Source organism: Accipiter gentilis, chromosome 21 (genome assembly GCF_929443795.1).
Source record: "Accipiter gentilis chromosome 21, bAccGen1.1, whole genome shotgun sequence".
Lineage (NCBI taxonomy): Eukaryota > Metazoa > Chordata > Aves > Accipitriformes > Accipitridae > Astur > Astur gentilis.
This window is the reverse complement of record NC_064900.1, coordinates 16,721,671-16,746,148: the sequence shown is the minus strand read 5'-3', so window position 1 is coordinate 16,746,148 and position 24,478 is coordinate 16,721,671. Positions and strand designations below refer to the sequence as shown.

The window sequence follows — 24,478 nt, the reverse complement described above, 5'->3', positions numbered from 1 at the left end:
GAATATTTGATGGATAGATGTTTGCACTGGCTGACGGACCATAAACTTGTGATTCTTTGGAATCCACTGTCAAGGCCGGCCAGGCTATCATACCACAGTAGGAGCACATTACTCCAACCAGCAAGCAGAGAGGCTGGCCTGTCATTTCAGACAGATTTTGTATTTATTGCTTTGTACCAGATGGATGGATGAACAATCTTATAGTTGTGACCTAAATCAACATTATATATTAAATTCAGCCCTTGGATAGGCACTCAATCTTTAAATGGCAGCGTTACAGAGACAATGCTCAGGGAGGGGGGCGGGGGGGGGGGGGGGGGCAGGAAGAAAATGTGAGAGCTTTTCATTCTGCTCTTGTCCCTGTTTTCTCCAGCATCTTTCCTGCTGGGGTCTGCCCAGCTTTTCAAAACTGTGAATTTTCCAGTGACAGCTGGAACCAACATTTAACAGAAATACCGTCCCCAGTCATCTCCTTGCCCAGCACACCTCAAGCCGTTTCAGCATCACCTCCTCTAACTGGTGTCTGAAGGAGCCAGAAGTCGGTTTTGATGTACAGCCCTGTGCTGATCAGCTGCAGAGCCTAAGAGAGGAGAACAGGGAAACGTGTGTTTCAACAGGCTCTTAAAACAGAAATATTTAATCCTATAAAAGGAAAAGCTATATTTAAAAATATATAGAATGCCAAAACTAACAAAGTAATGAATCAAGACAAGGTCATGCCTCTAAGTCCCTCTCCCCACACAGCACAGTGGGACAGCTGAGCAGGCTAAGAGACAAATGAGGGAGAAATTCGGAGAGAGGTACTTAAAAGTAATGGCTGATCTAGCGCACGTGGGTCAAGCAGGTTGTTTCCTCCTTCAGAATATGTGAGCAAAGCAATACTGAAGCAAACTCAAAGCTGGTAACATTTCAGACTGTTAAAAGGGAACAGGTAAAAAGATGCCAGACTACACAATCTCCCCTCAAACACTTTTCCATGAGATATCACTGAGGCCAAGGAACTACGAAGATCCAAAACCAAAAGAATAAAAGCACTGTGTGTTCATAGGAAGGAGAACATCCTTGACGGGACTGCAAATGACCAAAATACGAAGAAGGCAGAAATTCATAATTCAAAAAGTCAGCGTAGCGTAGCAGAGAGCCCGCCCGACTGTTGACCGCCAGCATCAGCAGGAGCTGTGGAGAAGCAGCTCTCCCACCAGCGCTGCTGCTGCCTCCCGGGACGTCTGGGACTAACACAGGCAGGAGGGGAACGGCTGTCCCCAGGGGACCCCCCTCTGTCGCTGCTCCCCTGGGAGGGTCTCAGCAGCAACGCAGTCTGGCCAAAAGGATGCCCAGGTTCTTTATGAGCCTGGGCTCAGCAGGCTCCAACTGCCCCAAGGGATTTTGGCACCTCCTCCCAGCAGGGGTTACAGGAGGGGATCCTGTAACAGGGCTGATGCCAGGTTTTGCCCACATCTGTGAATAAAGCACAAAATTTTGGTGATTAGGTTACCAGCTGCAGCAGAGGTGCAGATGGATTGAGAATGAGGATGGGGAGTGGCAGCTTCTTAAGATACAATTTTTAGGGGGGAAAACTGTGACTTAGAAGCGCAAAATTAATAGCTTTGCTTTTGCCTTAAGTGTTCATTGCTTGTATGGTGTAGATGATTAAAGATCTTTCTGGGGAGCACAGGAATTGCAATACCATATATATATATATATATATATATATACACACACACACATATAAAAAATATTGTCATGAAAACGTGATGACAGAAAAAGAAAGAAGATCAAATCAGCTTATAACATTCACTCTAGCCAAATAATGCAGAACTGCTTCATTTTTCCTCCAGTGAACATTGGTTTACATTTTTTAAAATTAATTTGCTGAGACCATATTCACATACCACCACTGGTTTCCCACAGACATTTGAGCAATTGAGTTTGACGGGCAACAGAGTTCTCAGAAAGCAAATGTCAGTCATGGAAACTAAATTTTAAATTCATATGGGCCAATATCCACCCCAGAGGCAGCTTTGTGTTCCTCCAGCCACCGGGAAGCACAAACGATATCGCATAACCAGTCCTGCCAATCACAAACCAAACAACGCACCTCCACCAAAGAGTACGTGCAATAAATACACACCAAAACATGTTTTAAAGACAGTTATGTATTAGATCAGTAATGGCAAACATGCGAGAGAAGCGTGATGTACTGGCTGGTGGAAATGGTGGTTACTTCAAACGCATTTTTAGGTCCCTTCCACCGGTCCCCAGGCGTTACCCAAGACATGGCTGGGAATCCTCAATGCCCACACAGGAATCCCACAGAAGGATGCATGTGGATAAGGGGCACAGAAGACCCTGCTTTCTCAGCTGCTCAACCCTCAGAGAGTTTCGTCACCCCCTCGCAAGCCCCTACACTTCCCGAGCACAAATGGAGCAAGAGCACCGTGAAGGCACTCCGACACTGGCATAAAACACACTCCTCTGTCCTCTAACGCAGTTTGCCGTGCCGGGCTTCATAGCCTACCTATTAACACAAACCCACCAGTCTCTGGATGAATAAAAGCAATCATACCACCTTTGCTGGCAAAAGGTATTCCCCCAGAACAAGTCAGGAAGCAAAACTCAGAAAAGCTGCAATATCTACATATTCCTTCAAAATTATTTCTGGACCGAGGCCTGTAGGACTGATACATTAAGCCACTTTCTTCCCTCAAGGTGGCTACATCTCATTAGCAGATTAGGCACTTTTTTCTTTTTTCATTTCTGTAGTACAAACTCCATTTGGCTGGCCTGGGACAAGGTCCTGCAGGGCAACAGCCCCTGCTGCAGCGTTTGTGGGAGCAATACCAAGGCCCCTGCAGACCGCTGTTATTTTCTGAGAGGACATCTCCATCTCTCGGGGCTGGATTGCAGCAAGAAGGTGTTCAGGGATTACTCAGAGCTGGGTTTTGTGACTCACTATTCATGTGCAGGAGCTCCTCTTTATCGTAAGGTTAATTTAGATGGAAAGGGGTAAGACAGAAGGGGCAAAGCTAGTGATCAAAATGAACTTAAAGACACATGAGAGAGTTAAATTTTCTTGTTTGTGTTGGACATGAACCTAACCTTAAAAAGGCACGTTGGTGATGGTCAGCTATATGACAATATAAAGAAAGCAAAAGAAACACTGAGTGATTTTTCTAGAAACTGGATACGGGCTGGTAGGACATGACATTTTTAATGGCAGCCCCAGCAAAACCCAACACTCTGATATTCAGCTACATGCAGGGTTGCACTAGAAATCACGTTAGCCACCAGCTCCTTCCCTTAAAAGGAATCAGATTAGCAGGGAGAGGCAAGCCTGAGGTCAGAAACTTGCTGCTATTTGTTTGGGTTTGTTTTTTAACTAAATGCCGTGCCAGCTCTTCAGCCTGGGAACAAAGTTTGAGGTTGAAAAGTGCTCCTGACAGAACCAGCTTGATGGGTGCCAGGCTACAGACAAGACGTTTCAGAGAGAAGTGCCTAAAATTAGCCATTGCTAAATCACGTAGTCCAGTGAAGCTGTGTTCAGTTCCCACCTTGCTTTTCTCCCACTTCAGCCCAGATTTAAGAAAGCACTTTGGTACACATGTATAGCAGAAATTGCCATCACCTTTGCTGCATAACATGAACTGTCAACCCAAAAGCACATGTGGTTTGTAACTGATATTCCACTGACTTTTTTTCAATTCATTTTCCCCTTACAGATCACGAGGACTCTTTTCTTACCTTTTTTCCCTCCGAAATGAGGCTTTGGATTACTTTTTCCCCCCTCTGCGGTCTTGTATTTTCTTAGGATACAATTATACTTTCCTCTCCATATTTCTAGTTTCTCCAGATTCCTTTCATCTCTGCCATTTCCAGAGAAATGTGAAATTTGAGGACTTTCTGAGAAGTTCATTGAAGTGCCCAGCTCTAGATCAACAATAAAGACATTCCTTAAATGAAAGAGAACTCAAAACAATCTTCACTGATTCCTGATGGGTATCTCTGACCACACACGCACATCACAGGTCCCAGCACAGTGAAGTACCTGAGAGCTTGAGGAGATCCTCAGGAGCACACACGCTGAGATGCCTTAGCCCTTTTCCTCTCCCAGTACATACCTGGGGGGAAGGTGAACAGCACACCGCCTATGGTGCAAATAGCCTGTAGTTTTTCAAAGTGCTCCTCCCCACAAGTCAAATCAGGGCTGCCACCACCCCTTTGTGTATTTCTAAGCAAGCAGCAAGGCTGTGGCACACGCACAGACATGTGTCACATCACAGCATCACACATACATACCATCTCAGACCCAGAAACACAAATATGGCTGGGCCTGGCTGCACCACACTCGCACACAGTGCCAGCTCCAATGTTACCTCCAGCACCTCTGCACCATAGACTGGCCTGCAATGGGAGGCTACAGCTTGCTCTACTTCACTTACCAAGACAAAGTTAGGAAGCATTTTATTCCTGATACACAAATACTTGCAATGGGGACAACATTTCTGACAACCAATTGCTCTTCTAACAGAAGCACTCTTACTGTAAGAACTAATATTTTAATTAACAATTGGACAGCACAGCACAGGGATAAGGAAATTTCTAATTACTGCAATGGGGTTTAAAAAGGTATGCACTGGTACTAATAGACGTTACTGACCCCATTGGAAATTATTGGTGAAGGTCCTCGGTCCTCTCCCCTTCACTAAGCAGGCAGTCAGACCAGTCACCCCAGCATTAAAACCTACAAATCTGTGAAAAATTCACTGCAGTCGACACACTGCAGTTCGTAATTATTATTTTTTGTCCACAGTGCTGCTGTTTGTTTCAATCCATTTAGCAATATTCATTAGCTCCCCACTTCAAATTAGGGTAATTGAGAGTAAGAGAACATGTAATAAAGCTTTTTACTAAGGGAGATGTGCCCCATTCCCTTCTCTGATTCATTTGTTGACTGTTGACTTGCAGTCATGTTTTACTAGGAATCTTTCTTCAGAAATGCCAAATGCGTCATGAAAAACATTGTGCTGTCCCTTTCTTATGATCTCGCTATCACTGAAGATTTTAAATCATATGTTTCTCTTCCCATTTATTCTATTATCTGAAAAGGGAAGGATGTTAAACTCTGATGCCAAGACTCTTTTGCCTCTGACCCTTTTACATGGTTGAAACCACAGACACTAAAGCCCTAGAAAAACTCATGTGTGTCAACAATCCTTAAAATAAATACTAAAAAACAGTCTTACGACAAAACCGATGTTAACCATACCATTGTCTGGGATACTTCAAATTCTTCCTCTCAAGGAATCTCAGTCACTCGCATTAAATGACTCCTGATTGAGACATGAGAACTGGCAGCAGTGTAAATACCCACAGAGCGCTGGCTGGTACAGCTGACAGCCAGATGGGATCAGAACAGCAACAACAGATAACACTGAGTCTGGACAGGCAGCTCAGCCACCAGCCTGAAACTTTGGAGAGTGCCCTCAGGTTCCTGCTCCAACAAGTTTTATATATGACAAGAGGCAAGTCACCCAAGCCTTTCTTTGCCTGAAATTCCCATCTGGAAAATTAATATAGTGGCCCTTGCCTCCTGCTATAAGGAGGTGCTGAGATCCTACAGGAATGCAATGCCCCAAGATAGACAAGAGATGGGCAGGGGAACCAGAATTTAAAAAAACCCTTCGCATCCAAAGGAAAGTCAGTTGCAGAGGAAGACAAATCAGAATAAAGAAGTTTAAACGCTGTGTCTGGAGCTACAGTAAAACAGATATGGCACTGTGCGTACCCATGCAACAGGCACAAAAGCAACACAGGACTACTTCCATTTTGTAGTAGCAGTTTTTTTATAACCATGAGGGTCCAGAGCTGTCAGGCAAGACCTGAAGGAAAAGTCATATCTGTCATTCAAACAGCTACTAATATAGTTTGAAGAACAGCTGAGCTCTTGCATATACAAAGCCTTCTGCATGCACTTCACTACCTCACAGCCTTCCTGGTAAGGCAGGGAATAAGTGTTATTCCCATCTGCCAAAAGATAATCTGAGTTTGAATGGCCTACTGAACGCTGCATGAGAAATTACACTGACTTTGATTCAGCTCAAGTTCCCAATGCTCCCTCCACAATTCTCATTGTGTGTCAGGACCCAGTTTCAAGTTCATTACCTTCATGTTTTGAATTAGCACCTACCATCTGCATACAAATGTACAACTTGCAGCTAACATTTCAACAGCTTTCAAAAACTGTGAAAACTCTCAGAAGAGATGCAGCTCAGTCCTTCCAGCACTGTTGCATGACTCGGGTTCCTTCGTGCCGTTCTCTGTTTTGCCATGGATTTGCGGCATCACCAGGACACATCATTAAATCTCCTCACAACACCATCTCTCCTGGGTGTGGACTAGAAATCACCATGATGTGTGCATGACTTCACTGGGGAGCAATACAGATTAACAACTGTGAGCTGCTTTGCACTGCATGGGTGGAAGACACTACAGACTTACAAACCATAAAGTTAACAAGGGATCACTATGTATTTCTTCATTAAAATTATCGGCTGCTGATTTGTCCTGGTTTTCTCTTTCTGATTGCACATAATAGCAATATACGTGTCCTTTGTTTATGAGTGTAAAAAAAACCCACATGGTATGTCTCATGTCTCTGCTAGTTCTTGATATGAGAAGCATTCACCCTATAATTCTGCAACTGGTATCACCCCAGATCTGGAGACTGCCCAGCCTCTGCCATAATTCTGCTGGTTTTGTGCTTCCTCATAGCTGGTGGTGGGGAGCTGAATCCTGTTGGCTCCCTACTGATTTACACCATCCAGTGTCTGTGTCAGTCTGATATGCAAAATAGTTTTTCCATTTGACGATATGAAACATATTAGAGAGATCTGCCACACATTTGCAATTAGGCACTGAAGAAATAAAGTGACAAGACTCAACATCTGCTTTGAAAAAGCTCTGGTTTAGGCCAACAAAACTGTTTTTCACAAACCTGTGGGGAAAAAAGCAGTTTTTTTAAAAAGGGGGGTTTTTTTCCCAGGATACAAGAGCTACAGGACCAAGAATAGAAGGATGAGTTACAAGCCTTTCAAAGCAGAGATTTATCATGGAAATTCTGACAACCATCAATGTGAGCAATGCCGCCAGGCACCACTCGCAATCCACAGCATCTTTCAAACCTGTCGGGGGTTTTTAGAAAGGGCTAAAAATAAATGCAGAAATGCAGCAATATATACACACACACACATATATATTATTGTTCAAAAAAGAACAGGTGGTCCTGCCAGCAGTGTAAACACAGAGAACTCTTAAAAACAGCTAACAAATGCCCACCTAAGCAGCCTTTCCTAGCCATACAAGCGGCACATTCAGACCTCTCCTTGAGTTCTCCCGGTCTGCAAGCCATAATCATCTGGGATCCTGACTCTCTGTCATGACAAGGCCTGAGGACTTCCAAGTGTCTTGATCTCCTTCACCCGATGTATTCACACAATTCCACCCTCCTGACCTCCCACGGATTATTGCCCTTCTGAAAATAACACACATGGAACAGCTGGTGGGGCCAGAAATGTCTCAAATGTAAATAGCACAGGTCCCCAAGATGAGGTTTATGTCCTCCCTTCTAGCTCCCCACCACTTGATCTGACCCTGTGAGAGACCGAAAGAGTTCATGTCTCAAACATTGTGGTGGGGCAAGTTCTGCTTGAAGACAAACCCTGCACAGCAAGGAGCCAAGATGAAAAGCCCATCAGCTCAGACATCAGCAACAGGAGGGGGGGCGTGCTGGAGGGTGCGCAGCTCCCTGTTCTGATACAAAGATCAAAGGATGGTTACGTCTGCAGGGAAGGACAAGTTACTCCCCAAACAACCCCCAAGCCCAAAGGCTCATGAACTGCTCATTAACCTGGCAAGTTCGGGTGCCCACTGAAAGGAGGGGCAAGAATGATAAAAGGACACAAACTGAAGCCCCGGGTGCACAAGCCCACCGGGACTGGACCCCTCGGCTGACTGGACCAATGCTGGACCTGGGACCAGTGAAATCTTTCTCTCTTCCTTTTTCTCTCTGTCTTCTTCCCTGTTTCCTTTTCCACAATCCCTACACCTCATCTGTTTCAAGACATAAACCGATGACCAAGTCTGAGACTAAGAGTGGATCCAGCCGCCCCTAGACCCTTCTCTGAGGAGGAGTCTGGAAAGCAAGGGGGTCTGCTCTGAACCTCCTGACTCAACGGGAGGGCTCTCCTTATTCCCTGAATCAATGCATATGGTTACACGGTTTATAGAAGTAGTCTTATGCCAATTCCTGTTGTGAGAAACCCTGCCACCTACTACCGCACCTCCCTAGTTCAGTTTGCTCCTGTCATGAATAAAATCTTTAACTGATCGTTTGGTGTCGTTTCACCTTAATTTAGCCTGAGGGAATTTCAGATTAAACCTGACTCCCTGGTCTGTCCAGTCTGGGTCGTGACAGACCCCTATCCTCATACAACAAAGAGGAGTATATACTGAAGGGGAAAGCATCAGGGCACTATGGACAGCCCAGAAGGACTCAAAGAGCAAGCCCAGATGGCTGCATGTTGAAACCCATCAGGTCTACCACCTGCAGGAGTCTCAAAATTTATCCTAAGCCTGCAGCACAATAAAAGGGTAACATTTTACCCCAGATTCCAGTTATGTCCCCCCAGCCCACCATAGGAAGAAGACTGAGGTCTCAGTTTGTATCACACACATAAATCCTACCACTTGGCCACTTCTGTGTGGGTATGAAAGCATAACGAAACAACTTTGCTGGGAACCCACTGCAAGGCCTGTTTTGGGGTTGTGTGGTGGGGTTTTTGGTAGCAGGGGAGGGGCTCCTGTGCGAAGCTGCCAGAAGTTTCCACGGCTCTAAGTCAGACCCACCTCTGGCCAAGGCTGAGCCCATCAGTGACGGTGGTCGCACCTCTGGGAGAACAGATTTAATAAGGGAAAAACCTGCAGCGGGAGGAGGTAGAGAAAACCAGGAGTGGAGTTGAGCCAGGAAGGAGGGAGGGGTGGGGAGAAGGTGTTTTAAGACTTAGTTTTACTTCTCATTATCCTTGTTTTGATTTGATGTGTAACAAATTAAATTGATTTTGTTTCTTCCCCAAGTTGAGCCTGTCTTGCCCGTGACTGTAAGCGGTGAGTGATCCCTCTCTGTCCTTGTCTCGACCCACGAGTGTTTCTTTGCATTTTCTCCTCCTCATCCCAGTGGGGCCGGTGGGGAGGAGTGAGCGAGCAGCTTCGTAGTGCTTTGTTACTGGCTGGGCTGAAACCACAACAGGGCTCAACATGATCTCTCTGTAGCCCTCCTCCCCTGAGCACTTAGAAAAAAGCAACTGTAATTTACACTTGCACCATCTCCTTTAATTTCATACCATCCCAAACCACTTGGTGTAATATATATTCACAAAAAGCAAAGGAGGTGGTAGAGCTTAAAAGTGCCAAATGGTTAAATGCTGCCACAGGGGAGCACATCTGCCACTGTGTCAGAGCAGGGAGCCCCAGGATGCAGCATCTCAGCTGTGGTGAAAGACTGGCAGCTCTCCCACCACACCCAGACAGCTCCACCACGCAGACACGGAGAGTCCACCTGACATGGCTGGGAACGGCTTATCCAGCTTGCTTCTGGAGGCTCCTACTTATTTCAGCCTTCATTTACACAGGAAAAACACTCTTTCAAAGTTGAAAACCGGCCTGCTGTTATCCCAGAGAGGCGCATAATTGAGTCGGCATGATGCCGCAGACTACCAAACGCAGCAGATGGCTGTAGGCATCATCCAGTTTAGGATGACAAAGTTGGAACAAAAGAAAAACAGAAGGCAGGGAGCGCATCTTCTGTGCTAGGTTACAGGGCAGGGGATGAACCTTTACACAACTGGTATGGCGCCCAGCACACAGCCAGCTTCCAACTCTCCCGCTGCCACACTGACAATGACCAAATGCCCAGGCCTGTAATTTAAAAGGAAAAGAGAGGGAAAATCGTGTGGTCCCAGCCAAAGGAGAAATGAAACAACTGACTGTCTGATGCCCTGTTTCTAAAATCCACTGAAGAAAATCTCCGAAAATGTCCTCATGATACCAATCCTAAATGCCACGACTCTGACTTTCAGGACTGTCCCACATAACCTGCAGGAATTCAGAAATGAAATTATAAGCTGCAAGTAATGACACCCACCATTTCACTGCTGGAAGGTAAACTGCTGATGTGAAAGCATGCAGAAAAGGAGATGAGATGCATAGATGTGTACACTGTACCATCAGTCATGCCTCATGGGGAGGGCTTGGTCTGCGGTGGCATTTAGGAGTTTATTTTTGCCGATTCCACCCCAAAGGATCACAGAAATTAGGAGTGGAAACATTCCTTCCATTTCCCCAGGCGCCTTGCTCACAAAGCAGCTGGCTACAAAGTTCACAACGACAGACAGACTGGAGTAGACAAGAGTGATACAGCACCACAGGAAGCAATACAGCACACTTGAACAATTTATAAATAAAATTTCTGCTCTTTGTGAATGCAATACAGTTTACATGCCCAGACTGACTAGTTTATAATAGCCACTGTGGTCACTGATCCTTGCAGGACACAGAGACATCATCATTAGCTCTACAGTTGGGAATGGCAAAAGCTCTTTCGGCCGCAGGGTAAAGCAGGCTGTGATTCTGAACATGTGTACTGCATGTATTCTTGCCCATGTTGCAAGAGTGGAGACCTACCAGTTACAACACCTGAGACTCCAGTAGCCATAGTCACTTCAAGGGACCAGAGCAAAAGCACCTGAACGGTAGTCAGGGAGCCAGTCATGGGAACATTTTGGGGTGGAAGGGGCATTTGGAAGGGTAGGAAAACACTTTGTGCTAGAGCAGAGCAGCAGATACTCCACCAATAAGTGGCTCTGGCAAGCCAAGTACCTGGCCATTAAGACATATTCCACGCATTCCGCACAGTTCACAAGAGCGGGACAGGTCATGCTTGGCGTGAGCTGCTCATGACTCGCTTTTGGCAGTCACACCAGCCTGGTTATGCTTCCAGCAGCCAACATCACTGCCAGGTTCCCAGCACAGCTGCAGTCTGTGTTGCGTAGAGTCGTGGTAGAAAGTTTCCAGCGTGCTCCCCTTGCTGAGCAAAAAGCACTTGGGAAGGAAACAAAGAAGCCAAGGCAATATAAATCTATTTTTCTGACCCCTACCATTCAGAGGAAGAAAAACCACTTACCTAGGGGGTGTCCAAATGCTATTTCTGTCTCTACTGTGCAGACATTTTAAGGTAAAACCCTGATTTACACCACGAAGAGCTATAGCCCTTTGCTCAGGGAGAAGGTGTTCGCCTAATCCAAGAAACAATGAAACACTGGAACTCGCCAGGCTAAATTGTTTCTTTGGTGGGTATTTTTTAAACGCTATTTAATTTCAATCGATGTCATGGAACAAAAATCTAATCATGATAGCCGGTCGCATACCTTATCAATGTATCAGCCACACAATGACTGCGTGGCTTGGTCAAATTACGAAACTCACTGACTCAGTTTCCTCTTCAAGAAAATGAGGATATAAATGCAGACTTACCATACAGGAGTGTTCTGAGGTGCGATACATGCATGAAGCACTACCAAAAGGCAAATGACAGCAACAGTAATATTTCACAAAGGTAGTAATCATTGTAATTTAGTTAAATTCTAGCCAGGTGGAAATTTGCACACTGTTTTCAGAGTGGAAGGTCTCCTGAAACTTGCTTGTTCATTAGAGTTCATTAACTTCCCTCTGTGGAACAAAACTCACCCATTGGATTAGCCTTCTGCTTCTCATCTGGTCACAAAAAGCAACAGAAGGGTAAAAATAACAGGTCCTTTGAAAATGCTTCTGTAAAGATGATGCATCTTAGAATAAATTTCTACACAGTTGGACAAAGGAAAAAAAAGGACAACACCATTTGCTAAAAAATTGACAGCCGCCTGCTATTTTGGAGAGCTCTCCTCTAATTGCACGCACCTGCTGTGGCATGGTATATTCTAAAATATATCTCAACAGTAATGCTGCTTGGCAGCAGCCAAGTCCCCCCAGGAGGGACCCTGCGGTCCCAGTCTTCACAACTTCACAGGAACTGTTTTTTTTTTTTCCAGGGTAACATTTGAATAGAAATTCAAATAAATTCACTGTGAGCCTCTTTCCTTGTTCCACCTCTGCACGTTTCTATCACATCACCTCTCACTCTCTTCCTCCCTCCCCTTAACTACGTTTTCCTATTCCCTCTCCCACCAGCATCCTTGGCCCCCTCACGCTCCCACAACACAAGATTTAGGCTGGATTCCTCCATTTGTTATTTTCTTGGCTTCTGAAATATTTTTGCCTTCTCTCTCTGCTCTTGTCATGCCTCTGTGTTTCACATGCTCTAAGCTCAAAAAACTGAGGTAACCCTTTCAGAACAGCACTGCTTTGAGAGACACGAGGAGATCACCAAATCGCCCCCATCTGCACGTCCCTGGTAGCTGGGTCAACCTCTCACCACCTGCAGCAGCTCCTCCCTCTAGCCTTGGTGCCGGTCACCATCCTCTTCCTCCTATTGCTCCTTCACCCTTGTCCCTTGTTCTGCTCTCTGCATGCACCAGCTGCCTGTCACTCCTCTGGTGCCTCCTGCCACCACCCCTCCAACCAGAGGTCCTGTGAGCTCTGCTTGAATCAACGCTGGGTACTGCTCATAGGAGACAGATGAAGGAAGGCATCCTCAGAATTGACACTCGAGGAACTTGGTTTCTACACCAGGTCTTCCTCCCAACACAAGGCAAATTATTCGGTTGTCTTTGCCACAGATGTCTGTCTGTAACGTGGTATTTCTATTCCAGAATGGTTAGAGGATGCTTGCCTTTAAAGTCTGACAAGCACAGAGCCACTCTGGTGACACGGGTCATAGATGAGTTTCCAGCGGGTCCCCCTGGCAGCAGGTGATCCAGGGTCTGCCAAGCGGACATTTACAGGCACGTGCATTCAGCCTGCACTGAGCTTCTTTCCCAGCCTAGATATCAGCATGGCACCCGTGCCACGTGCATCCACACCGGGCTTCTCTTTCTTTCAGGGGCAGCCTCATGGGAAACAATCTTCTCTCTCTTTCCAGGATTTCTTTAATTGCCTGCAGCGAAAAAAATGGAAAGCAGGACAACTGGGAACCAGGGAGAAGTAGATGGGATAGGAGGGTATGCTGGGGATGGGGACACTGTGTCATCTCATCCTCACTGTCCCAGCTGGCCCCAGGCAGCACGGACAGCCTGCAGGCTGCCAGCACCCACTGGAGGTGCTGAGTTTTGAATTCAATGGGGCCAAGCAAAGGGTCTCTGCTGGTGTAGGGAGCTGCTGATGCCAGGCCAGCAACCGTGATGTCAGTCCTAGTGTTAAGTGTTAGGTATGGCTTTCTGGTGTTCACGCTCTGCATTACCCATGGCGTGCCATTGACAATAGACCAAAGGAAACGCAGCAGGAAGCATACAGACACCAGAAAGTTCAGAGTCCAGGCAGGCAACAGACCTCCAAGTTTCAGACCAAGCAGAAAATCAAAATCTTAGAAACAGAGGCAAGACCCTCCCCAGAAGAAGGAATGCTCTGGAGTAGGGCAGCAACAAAGCACAGAAGGGACTCCTTTACCCTTGTAAGAAACCATAGGCGTTTTATGAGGCCCCAGAGACACCAAAGCCTCACCGCAGCAATCTCCACTTGGTAGGTTTCCTGAAGACCTCATTTACTGTAGACACGCTCTCTGGCCCAGTCTTCATGGCATTTTTCTGGTGCGCTACCTTTCAAAGACCACGATCTACCAGTTCCAGCGTTTCAGGGAGCGCTCCAGCTCCCAGCAGACAGCGCCCGCTTCCACGTGGGAAAATTGGAAAGAGGGAGATAGTGAGTGCAGTGTAGTCAGGTCTGCAATTGTACATGGACAAGTTAAAGAACTGATCTTAACAGACAGTAAAATAACTGTCAGCTTCCATCAACATCCCAAATTTCTGTAAAACTTGCCCTGATCTCCTTGGAAATTTTTATAAATGGTGACACCGTGAAAGAGTAAAGAGAAATGGGGGGAAGACAGAGGACAACAGTAACCAGCAAAAGGAGGGCGCCAAGGACCATCAGCCCAAGTAGGAAGAAAGGGGGGGCGTAAAAGAGGTCCTGGGTAAAGTAGAGATCGAAACCTACAGGAAAAGAAGTACTGGAACCTGGAACATATATAAAGGAGGCAGGCTGTCAGACAAGGGGGAGCACAGGAATCCCTAATAAGTCCAAGTCAAGCAGATGTGGTCTAAGGAACAAGCAAACTGCTTATTCCCTGATAAAAATATTACTTATGCCAGAGTGACATCACCACCAAGTCTTGAACCAGAAGGTTCATAGGAACCAAGGAGACAGGATTGCTTTATGATGCCCAATAAAGGCTTCACGAATGCACAGCTCTCTAGCTTTCACATACGTCAAAGTTATTAGCTACCATGGTAAAAGGATGCTGAATAGCAATGAAGTGTTAATTTGTACAGACTCACCGGTCCACGTCACTGCCAGGAAACAAGAAGAAACGGTTTGAAGAGACGAGGAGCGGAACGTGCCCCTCCAGGCACTGGGTTCACATTCGCCCTGGGACAGCTTTGCCGAGTGCTGCCGGGGGATGCCAAGAGGCAGCTCCAATGTTACAGACAACCCTGAGCCCCTCCAGGTAAAACCAGGTTACCTACGTGGCGGGGGCCATGCCTTCACCCGCCTCACTGCTGCAGCTCGTCTCCTGGGCCAGCAACGCCAGCGCTGCGTCAGCTCCCGAAGCTGTGGTGGGAATGAGAGACCAGATACGACTCGGTCAATGCCCACTGCTCCCTTCCCAGGGTGCCCAAACTGGAAAAAGACCTCGTTTAGCAAACACACGGTGGAGAAAGCCCTCACTTAAACAAGAACAACAAACGAATTGCCATTGCCACATTTAGCCCCAACTGCAAACCTTCGCTGGTGAGGTAAACGGGGTGACCGAGTACGGGTGGGGAACGGAACAAGCTACATGGGTAAGGAGCGGAGCTGGGCCCTCCCTCAGCAAAACGTCGCCATTAACACGCGAACCGGAGGGAACTCCGAGAAGGAAGTTTCTCCGGCTGCTCACGCCGCATCCACACGGGCCCACTAAAGACCGAAGCGCTGCGCACAGGTGACCGGTCCCATACGAGATCCGAGCCGAATGCAACATCCCCCCCTCCCCAAAGCTTCCTTCCTCCAAGCGGGCCGTTAACAGGAGGGCGCAAGCAACCAGACGGGGAGGAACTCGGGGACTCTCTCCCTCCTCGCAGGCTCTTCCCTCCCTACTAGATTCCATCCACCGATAAGCACCGGGGCGGGCTCCTCCGCCCGAACACACCACCCCCGACGCCAAGCCTGCCTTCGGGGGGGGGGAAAGTTGGAAGGGGGGGGGGGGGAAACCCCAGCCCAGAAGGCTTTCTGCCTCCCGGGAAGCCGCACGCTTGCAGCCAGACAGTCAGCCCGCAGGGAGCGCCCACCGGGCCGCTTCCCTACGGAAAAAAGAACGAATAAAGACAGAGAGAAGCGGCGGCGGGGCTGCCTGCGGGCTGACAGCGCTGCCCACCCCGACGAGGCGGCGACCCCCGCTGCCTCAGCGGGGGCGGGGGCAGCGGCGACACCCACCTGTCCCGGCGGGGCGGGGCCGGGCCGGGCCGCCCCGCCCCTCCCCGGCCCCGCCCCTCCCCGGGGCCGCGCCCAGCGCCGCGCGCCTGCTCACGGCGGCTTCCCCCGTCAGGCGCGGCGCCCTCTGGGAGCTGTAGTCCGCCGCCGGGCCCTTGCCGCTCTCCGGAGCCAGCGGGGGGACTCCGCTTCCCGTCGGCCCCCGCGCCCTCGGCCGCCGCCGCCGCCATGGGCTGGGGGACGCGCCTGGGCCTCCTGGGCGGCCTGGCCCTGTGGGCGCAGCGGCGGCGGGCAGCGGCGGCCGCCCCGGGGCGGCGGGACCTGGAGCTGAAGCTGGTGCAGGTGGTCTTCCGGCACGGGGCGCGCACCCCGCTGCGGCCCCTCCCGGGGGCAGCGCCGGTGAGCAACGGGACGGGCGCGGGCGGCGGCAGCCCGCGGGGGCTGGGGCCGGTGGCCCGGGGCCGAGGCCGCCGGCGGTAACACAAGCTGCTGCTGCTCCCGGGGACTTTGCTTTTTAACGCCTGGTGCTGAGCCGTTCCCCCGCAGCACTGCGCGTTACAGGAGGTACTCGGCAAACGCGCGCTTGCTCGCCTCGATGTTGCTGCGACTGATCGTCTCCCCACAGCTGCCAACGAGGCAGCCTCTTGCGCTGGCAGATACTAGCTCTGCTAGTTTGCTAAAGAAGCTTTTCAGTGAGTAACAAATAGCAGCAACAGAGCTTTCCTACGGATTCTGCTCCTGTAAGGGGAGGAAAGCAAGTGCTGCGTTTCACACACATCCTCTGTGCGTGATGCTCAGCAGATCAGCAAAGCCAAGATGTAGCACTGCTGTCATTTCTGTACGTGCTGTATGAAGAGATCAGTTCTCTTTGGCTCCTTGTTGGGGTATTGGCAAGGCAGCACGCAGTAACAGCTCAGCACTGGTTTAAGGCTCTTGAAAGTCCTCATTTTCCACTGAAGCACTGTTTGTTTGTATGTTTGGAAACAGGTGGAATGGCGTTCCACTCTTCTAGATGTGCCTGCTCAGACTAAGTTTGATTACATGGTGACTGACCTAAATGGAGGACCTCGGCCTCCCTCACCCTATGAGGAGCAATACAAAAAGACCACATTCAAGGTGAGGCTGTATTTCGTGGTGGTTTCACGTTCCCTATGTAGACTTCTTTATTTCCGTATTCCACTGGAGACCCTTCCTTTTCTTTGCACTTAGGGTGGTGCAATTGCAGGACAGCTGACAACAGTAGGGATGCAGCAGATGTTTGCCCTGGGGCAAAGGCTGAGGAGAAGCTATGTGGAAGAAGCCAACTTTCTCTCACCAACATTTAAGCCTGCTGAGGTCTTGTGAGTCTCTCGCTTCCCTCTCAGATCTGCCCTTGCTTCGTCCCTCCTAACAAGCAGCCCTGTGCAAGGGAAACTTTCTGACCAGCATACCCTTTCCCACCCTATAGCGGACCGGCTGGTCCCTGGGCCTTCATCTTTGCTCAGCCTGCACAGCCCTGTGCTAGAACTCACTCATGACACAAAGCATCCAATTCCCCAGCAGTCCTGAGAGTGATATAAGGGACAGATTCATCTCACCTAGGTTTAGCCATTGACAGTGCTATTATGCACCTTTATGGTGAGTGAAGAGAAACAGGTATTTCTGGAGCACAATTTAACTCACTGTAGATTAAATAAGCTAAAGTTCAGTGAGATGAAGCACACCCCTGCTGCTCATATCAGTAATGCTGGGAGTGTCTGGTTTAGGATGAGAGAAAAATTACGCTAGAGAAGTGCCAACTTTTTTATCTCCACTGTCTCTGAAGGGAAGTTAAAGGGCAGTTCAGATAATAGGTGTCTATTTAAGATAGCTATAGCAAGGCAAGATGAATCCCACCACAGGTTTCCGAAGCCACAGTGAAAGCAGAACCTTCAGTTCCAGCAAGTCCTCCCCAGCTGCAGCCACATCCACATGACAGAAAAAGTGCTACCTCACAAACTGCCTTCTCTCTTTCAGCATCCGTTCCACGAATATTTTCCGGAATCTGGAGTCCACACGGTGCCTGCTAGCTGGGCTGTACCAACAACAGAAAGAAGGTTGGGGAGACTTCTGACCAGTGCCTTTCCTTTCTCAGTCTTCCCTAGACACGCACACCTCGCACATCTCAACTCTCCCTGGCTTCTGGTTGTTACTTCTTCCCTGGTTCTTTGCGCCTGGCCCTCTTCCCCATGCTCTCCTGGTTCTACGTGTTGTCAACTTGTCACTTGCTCCCTCTCTTTGTGTAGCTTTCTGCTGGTGCTCAGCTTGGATCTGTTGCCATGAATGCTGCAATTTCAGACCTACTGAGGAGGTTAGCATTAACCCACTTCAGAATCAAGAGGGCAAAAAGTTTCAGGTCCAATGTTTACAAGATACACCTCTGAGAAACTTTTTTCAGATGTGCATCAGGTGATACAAGTATCTTGGCCAAAATCCTTTAAAAAGTTCAGTATCTGGAGTAACTTTCAGTGTATCCTACAGTTGACGACTACTTGTATGTCCTAGAAAAAGGCTCCGAGTTCTGAAGATCTCAGCTCTGCTCCCTCCCTGTTTAGTTCCAGGAACAAATAGTAGAAGTGACTTGCTAGAGCTTCTTACAGCTCACGACAGGAACTAATTTTTGGCACATACAAACACTACAAAAAAAGAATACACAACTAGAAAGCTTTACAAGGTGCACAGCAGACATCCCTGTGGAATTAAATGCTGTGTGCAGAGAAACAAGCACAGTGGCTTGTGTTACAGGTGATAGCTGGGGGGGGGGGAATTGCTAGTTAACAACAATGGACTTGGGCACAAGGACTGTGGGAGTGATTAAAGCAGTCTAAAGACACACAGGTGCACTAGTGATCACAGAAGCTTCCTTCTCGTTCCACAGGATCTGTTGTCATTGTCACTGATGAAGCAAGCTCTGAAATCCTCTACCCCAATTACCACAACTGCCAGCGTCTGAAATGCTTGAGCAGGTAATTGCCAGCCATACCTCCCCATATGATTTCACTGCTGTTTTATTTTAGCAGTAGTAATTTAAAACAGAACATTTTCTTCCCATTTCCCAATTTCTTCCCCTGCCACTTACTGTTCTTTTGGAATGGTTATCTAGTTGTATAAAATACTTGGTGAGCAGAGTCATATACCAAGCAGTAGCACCAGAAGAAAAAAAAAAAATATAGAAACTTTTTCTTGAAAGACCAATTTAATTTAGCCCATGTCTAGCAAACACTCATTACTAGCTAATGTACAGCTATTCTGCGGCATTGCTGCAGGGCAGAATTAATGTCATCTACATCCCTTAACAAGCCTTTCAAGTGTGAACATATTGGGCCTCCTTTTTATATTCAGTTTCTGGTTTGGGGGTTATTACAACATTCCTGTCACATTTATACCTTGAAGAAACCAAAATATACTCAGCCTTGACACATTTAACAAAGACTAATGAAGCAAAATAAGGAACATCCTACATAGAAAGAACACTCATGTTTGCACAGTCAAGTACTCTAAATGCCTATGCCAGGTTGGGCATGGGGTGGAAACTGAACAAGAGAGGCAAATGTATTACAGTTTGGTTGGATCATACATTAGCATATTTTTGTCCAAAATTCAAGAGTTGTCAGAATTCACTTGCAAAAGCTCATTATATAATGCTTGACTCTGCAGGGAAAGGATTGCTCTTGACAGTGGTGAGGTGACAGCCCATAGAAGCAGTACATTCAGCCTCCTTTAGTAACATCAACTGTCCAAAAAGGGAGTAACCTGCAAGTTCTTCTGCTCCCTCCCCCTCAGCCCACCAAATGAGCACATTTTGTGACCACATCAAGGTGGAAATTTTTTTTTTAAGCTGCAGTAAGAAGCACTGCCTCAGCTTACAGGCTACCTAACCTAGAACTTCCAGCATATTTGATTTCAAACAGAAACTAGAGCTGTTCCTAAAAAAATAAAAGGCAAGCTTAAAAAACTTTTTCCACCTCCTCCCCAACAGATCAGGGTCAGAGAAGACAAAACCTATGCAAAATATTTTGCTTGAAGTACATAGCCAGCATGGATATTCTCAGCTAAACTTTTCAAAATAAAATTTTAAACAGTGTAAAGAGACAAATGGCTTCTAACAAAGTGAGAGGTGAGTTTAAGCTGCAAGTGAGTATCTAGGTGTTTCCCTTTTCCCACACCATACAGCAACCAGTTCAAAGTTTCTACCCTTTTTTCTTTCATGAGGCAGGTAAAGGCTTCTCCCTGAAGACACAGACTTGTGCTGTTCCAGTATGACCAGATCTGTTAACTGATACACAGCCCTTGCTTATGGGAACCAGTTCTGAGGTGTTCACACCTCATCTTAATTTTTTCCCTCACCTCTGTGAGTGCAGATAGCCAGCTCTGAGCCTTGACATCTAGACACAGTGTCCGTCCACTCTGCAACTTAGACTCCCAATACCAAGAATCCCTCAGTATCCTGTGGTGCGTCTCTTCTACCCCTCAGTGATGTAAGACAACTCCACTGGGCTGGGATCATGAAAAAAAACAACCAAAAGACAGGAAGTCTGATGTGTGAAAAGTGTTTGGGTTGTTTTCTTAATTCCCTGACAGGCGTAAGTTGAAGAATGCTCTGCAAGAGCCAGGTATCTCTGATGACTTGAAAACAATTAAGGAGAAGATGGGTATTGATGGCGATAAGTCTGTGGACTTTTTTCTCCTCCTTGATAACATTCTTGCTGAGCAGGTGAGCTGAGCGGTTCTGTTGCACTGTCACAGAAAGAAACATCCCTTTACCATGCATATGGAGGAAATCACGGAGCGCCAACACCCACTGATACCAGTGGATACCCTAGTACCTTTCTGTGCAATCCAGAAAGTTTATAGAAATAGCATGGCCTTTTTAAAAAAACAAGATGTGGAGTCAGCCTTGCTCTAGGATTGATGAAGACTCATCTCATGTATTTATGTTCTTACCTTGAAATCCAGTATCTCTTTTAAGGGTAATGAAGTACAGCTAAGAGAGCAGTTGGGCCTTGCTTACCCCATTACAAAGTGCCTTCCCTCCTTTGGCAGTCAGCACATGAGAGTCATCTTAATCCGGGTTCCAGCATACTACCCGTGAGCCAGATTGCTTCTGTTACTGCGAGGGAGCTGGGTGTATTTGTACCCCTCTTAGTACCTCTTTTTTGCTGGAGCTAAAGGTAATTGGTCTGGCCGTCAGTGGAATAGCTCAAGGCATGATACTCCCTTCACACAGAAATGTATCCTCAAGAAGAAACATCCCTCGTTTTGGTGGATGGTGCAAGTCTGTATATTTAAAACCTCCTAGAACTCCTCACATGAACACCATAGTAGAATACTGTAGCACAAATGCTGTTTCATGAACAGCTGTTTTCTGTGGGCAGTCATTCATGTGTCTTCAGGCTGTGTTCAGAAAGGGTCAAACCCTATTGTTATGCTACATCTTCTCCTTCCAGGTGCACAATTTGCCAAGCTGTCCTGTGCTGAAGAACTTTCAGCAGACAGTTGAGCGTCGATCTGTTGACTCGCTGCTTTTCCTTCTGGAAGATGGTTCAAGGTGATTACCTGTATCCATACCTCCAGCCTTAGGGGTTGTCAGGTTTACCCAGGGTGGATGAGCTGCACCAGCTTACTGCAGCAGGTGGACGTCCTTTCTGATCTGCTGCATGCCCCCACCAGAGGCTACTGCTCCCTCATGAGGTTTGTGCCTTAGCCATCTCAGTCCAGTGCCTTGAGTCAGGGACATGAGCTAGGAAAAAAAGAAGTCCACACTGAGGAGGCCAAGATGTGGGCTTACATCCTGTTTTGCTGACAGTCACGGAGAGAGTTAGCCACTGAGGTAGGCAATGAATGCCTCAGTTGCCAACGCCTGTTTAACCTGTGTCAAAGGCAAAAGCAGAAAAGAATAGGAGATGCTTCCAGCCTGAACCCTGAGGCTGCACAGGTGAGGCTGCCCTTGCAGATGCACGACTACAATCTGAATTCCAACCTGGGAAGTTTATCCCAGGGATGGCACCTGCACAACTGGGCTGAGAAGTGTTGGTGCTAGTGGAAAAGGTGATGCCAGGCCCTGCACACATGTAACTACTTGCAAAAGAATCTGCTGCTACATGCAGTTAATTGCCTCCTCCACAATTATTTGTAAAGGTGTCTGAGTTGCTAGCCTAGCAGCTGTTTTCCTTTCAGATCCATTTGCAGCTGCCATATTCACCAGCTCTTCTCAGGTGGTGGTATAGGACTGCCTTTTCTGTTAGGGCAGTTGTCCTCAGCCTTTTCCTTAACTTGTGTTAGGGATCTCAGGTACTGAAAGACTGATTTCCCCCACTCCCACAACACCCACAGTCACACTCATCCTCCATTTCCACTGATGTATTCATTAGGTAGAGGGAGTTTCTTCACACCATAAGATGTCTAAAGGTCTCCTCTTTGTTCAATACAGGGATAAAAACTAATTTTTAAACACAGCTGCCACCTTCTCAAATCCCACCCCTCCCCTTCCCAAAGGGCCCAATCACTTCGGTTGCTGTTTTGCAGTCAACTGCAGTCATCTTCCCTAGCTGAAAAGCATGCATTCAAAAATCACAACACAGGGAACAAAATAGCATAGAAAACATCAAGGAGTTTCTAGATTTCCCTTAATGTGGGCCATACCTCATGAGACTGCTTGTTAACACCCACACACACACATTCTGCAATCACATTAAAATCTGTGGTGACCATGCAAGTGCCAAGTGCCAAAATAAAAAGTGACCATAGGAATTACATTTAATAGTTCTTGGCTACACCCAATATATGTTATCAATTTGTAAGAGAAATGCAGGTTCCCAGGTGTTTGTTCCAAATTATTCAGTCTGAAAGTTTAAAACCTAGTAGATTTATTTCTGTTTCTTTTATAGAGAAGTTCTTCAGATGAGTGTTGGTCTCCTTTTCTATACCTTACAGAAGAACATTACAGAAGCAGTAGATCCCTCATCTCCAGCTGAAAAGGCCAGGTACAGGGCAGATCTCTTAATTGTTACAAATTCTGGCTTGCTGTTAGTGTGAAAAGCTGGTTCAGAAAGATGTTGAATGTGTGGGGCAAAGAGAATGAGTGCTCCTCTGCTAGAAAAAGCATGAGTGCTACTGGCTATCTATGGAGGAGCACAGCCAACATTTTAGGTTTGGGGTTTTTTTCCCTTTTTATCAGAAAACTCATTCTCTATGCTTCTCATGACGTTACCCTTATTCCTGTCCTGGTGGCACTGGGCACCTTTGATCACAAGTGGCCGCCTTATGCTGCAGATGTGACCCTGGAACTGTATGAGCACCAGCAGTCCAAAGAGTGGTTTGTTCGCATGTCTTACCATGGAGAGGTAAGCCCCTTGTACAAATCCTGGGCTTTTGGTTTTGCCATGCATGCGTGTAAAGCTGTGAAGCAAGACTTGTTCCGAGCATGCCATCAAGCCAGATAACAGAGTAAGACACTTACAGCACATCCACGGTAGCCAAGATATCTGGCTATTGATCTAGTGTGAGTTTAGGCAAAGACTTTGAACTTCTGCCTCTCTGTGTCTTTGCCTCGACTAGCATATTTTCCTGCCACAGAATGCATCAGTATCAGCAAAAAAGGGCTTTGGCAATGCACGAGATCTGTGATTTTGTCTCTTTGCCTCTGCAGGAGCAAGTGGTGAAAGGATGTAGAGCAGGTCTCTGCCCACTCAAAGAATTTCTAGAAGTTCTTTCACAGTACTCAGTAAGTCCAGAGAAGTACAATAACCTGTGCTCACAAATGGAGGAGAATCAGCAAACTGCCTCATGATTAAGTTGTCTTAAATTAAAATTAGTTTATTGTCACAATCTTTGACTATTTTTCTTTATATTCCTGCCAGCCTTCTGTATTCTAAAGGTATTTTAGATGAGGGGACTTTTTCCTACCAGACACAGGGTGGCACAGTGTCACTTTTCAGTGTTAGCAGCAAGATGAAAGAAGCTGTGTAACAGAATGGCTTGAGTTCACTTCGGAGGTAGCCACACAAAAGCACAGAGAGGCTGAAAATGGCAAGGGAGAGAAGAGACCTTTTTGAATTGCCCTGCTGCTTCAGGAATATGAGAGAAAACATACCTGTTCCTCATATGCTGGGACTGTGGGATGAAGCCCAAGCTTCCTCTGTGCTACCAGACTTGAGAGCTTTGACATAACAATTGCTTTTATGTATGGTGAACTGCAGAAGCTGCTGTGCCTTTCCCTTTCTTTTGTCATGTTGGAGGGTTGCTCTGCAGAGAGATGAACCTCCCAAATTGCATAGCATTTAGCTACCCCATCTTCTTGAGGGCATTTCTGTGCACACAAAACCTCTCCAAAGGGACAGAAAGCCTCCAAACCTCTTCACTGTACTCCTGTAATTATGGAAATTCTGCTGTGAACATGCAAAACAACCACAGTGGGCCAAGTACAAGAACATGCACTCTTAGTGAACTCTGCTTAATGTGCTTTAAAAAAAGGAAGTCTGGGGAGCTGCTATGCTGGGCAGCGTTGCATCCGTTTTGTACTTGCTTAAACAGGAATACACCAGCATAGCCAACAGAAGTACTTCTAGCTGAGATGATGACACTTTTTCCTGTAAGACAGTACTCAGGATCACTATTGTTGCCAAAATCCCCATTTTTCAATCAGTAAATAAAACTTGGATCCTGACCTACTTTCTTTGGGATATGTAAAGGCTAAAGTAGGGGGACGACTTATTAAAATGGCCCTGCAGTTTTGGTTCTGCATTACCCCTTACCACTTAGCAAAAACAGACTGCAGTGATGTTAA

The 24,478-nt window shown here is 47.0% G+C and overlaps 2 protein-coding genes across 6 annotated transcripts in view; one reads left to right on the top strand and one right to left on the bottom strand.

Annotated features, from left to right (window-relative positions):
- GJA8 (gap junction protein alpha 8) overlaps window positions 1-15,655 on the bottom strand; it is an 84,834-nt gene extending 69,179 nt beyond the window's left edge. For all 5 annotated transcript variants that reach the window (XR_007509047.1, XM_049824537.1, XM_049824538.1 and 2 more), the window contains exons 1-5: window positions 14,541-15,655; window positions 10,933-13,144; window positions 6,188-6,427; window positions 3,742-3,927; window positions 487-580 (exon numbers count right to left, since the gene is read on the bottom strand). The gene's annotated coding sequence lies outside the window, so the exon portion shown is untranslated. The remainder of the gene's footprint in view (window positions 1-486; window positions 581-3,741; window positions 3,928-6,187; window positions 6,428-10,932; window positions 13,145-14,540) is intronic.
- Window positions 15,656-15,894: 239 nt separating this feature from the next.
- On the top strand, window positions 15,895-23,520 carry ACP6 (acid phosphatase 6, lysophosphatidic). Its single transcript, XM_049824445.1, has 10 exons — window positions 15,895-16,074; window positions 16,663-16,791; window positions 16,885-17,015; window positions 17,671-17,750; window positions 18,572-18,659; window positions 20,275-20,407; window positions 21,141-21,241; window positions 22,581-22,676; window positions 22,871-23,036; window positions 23,342-23,520. Exons 1-10 carry the CDS (start codon window positions 15,904-15,906, stop codon window positions 23,480-23,482), a joined length of 1,236 nt encoding a protein of 411 aa, XP_049680402.1. The 5' UTR covers window positions 15,895-15,903; the 3' UTR covers window positions 23,483-23,520.
- Window positions 23,521-24,478: the final 958 nt, after the last annotated feature.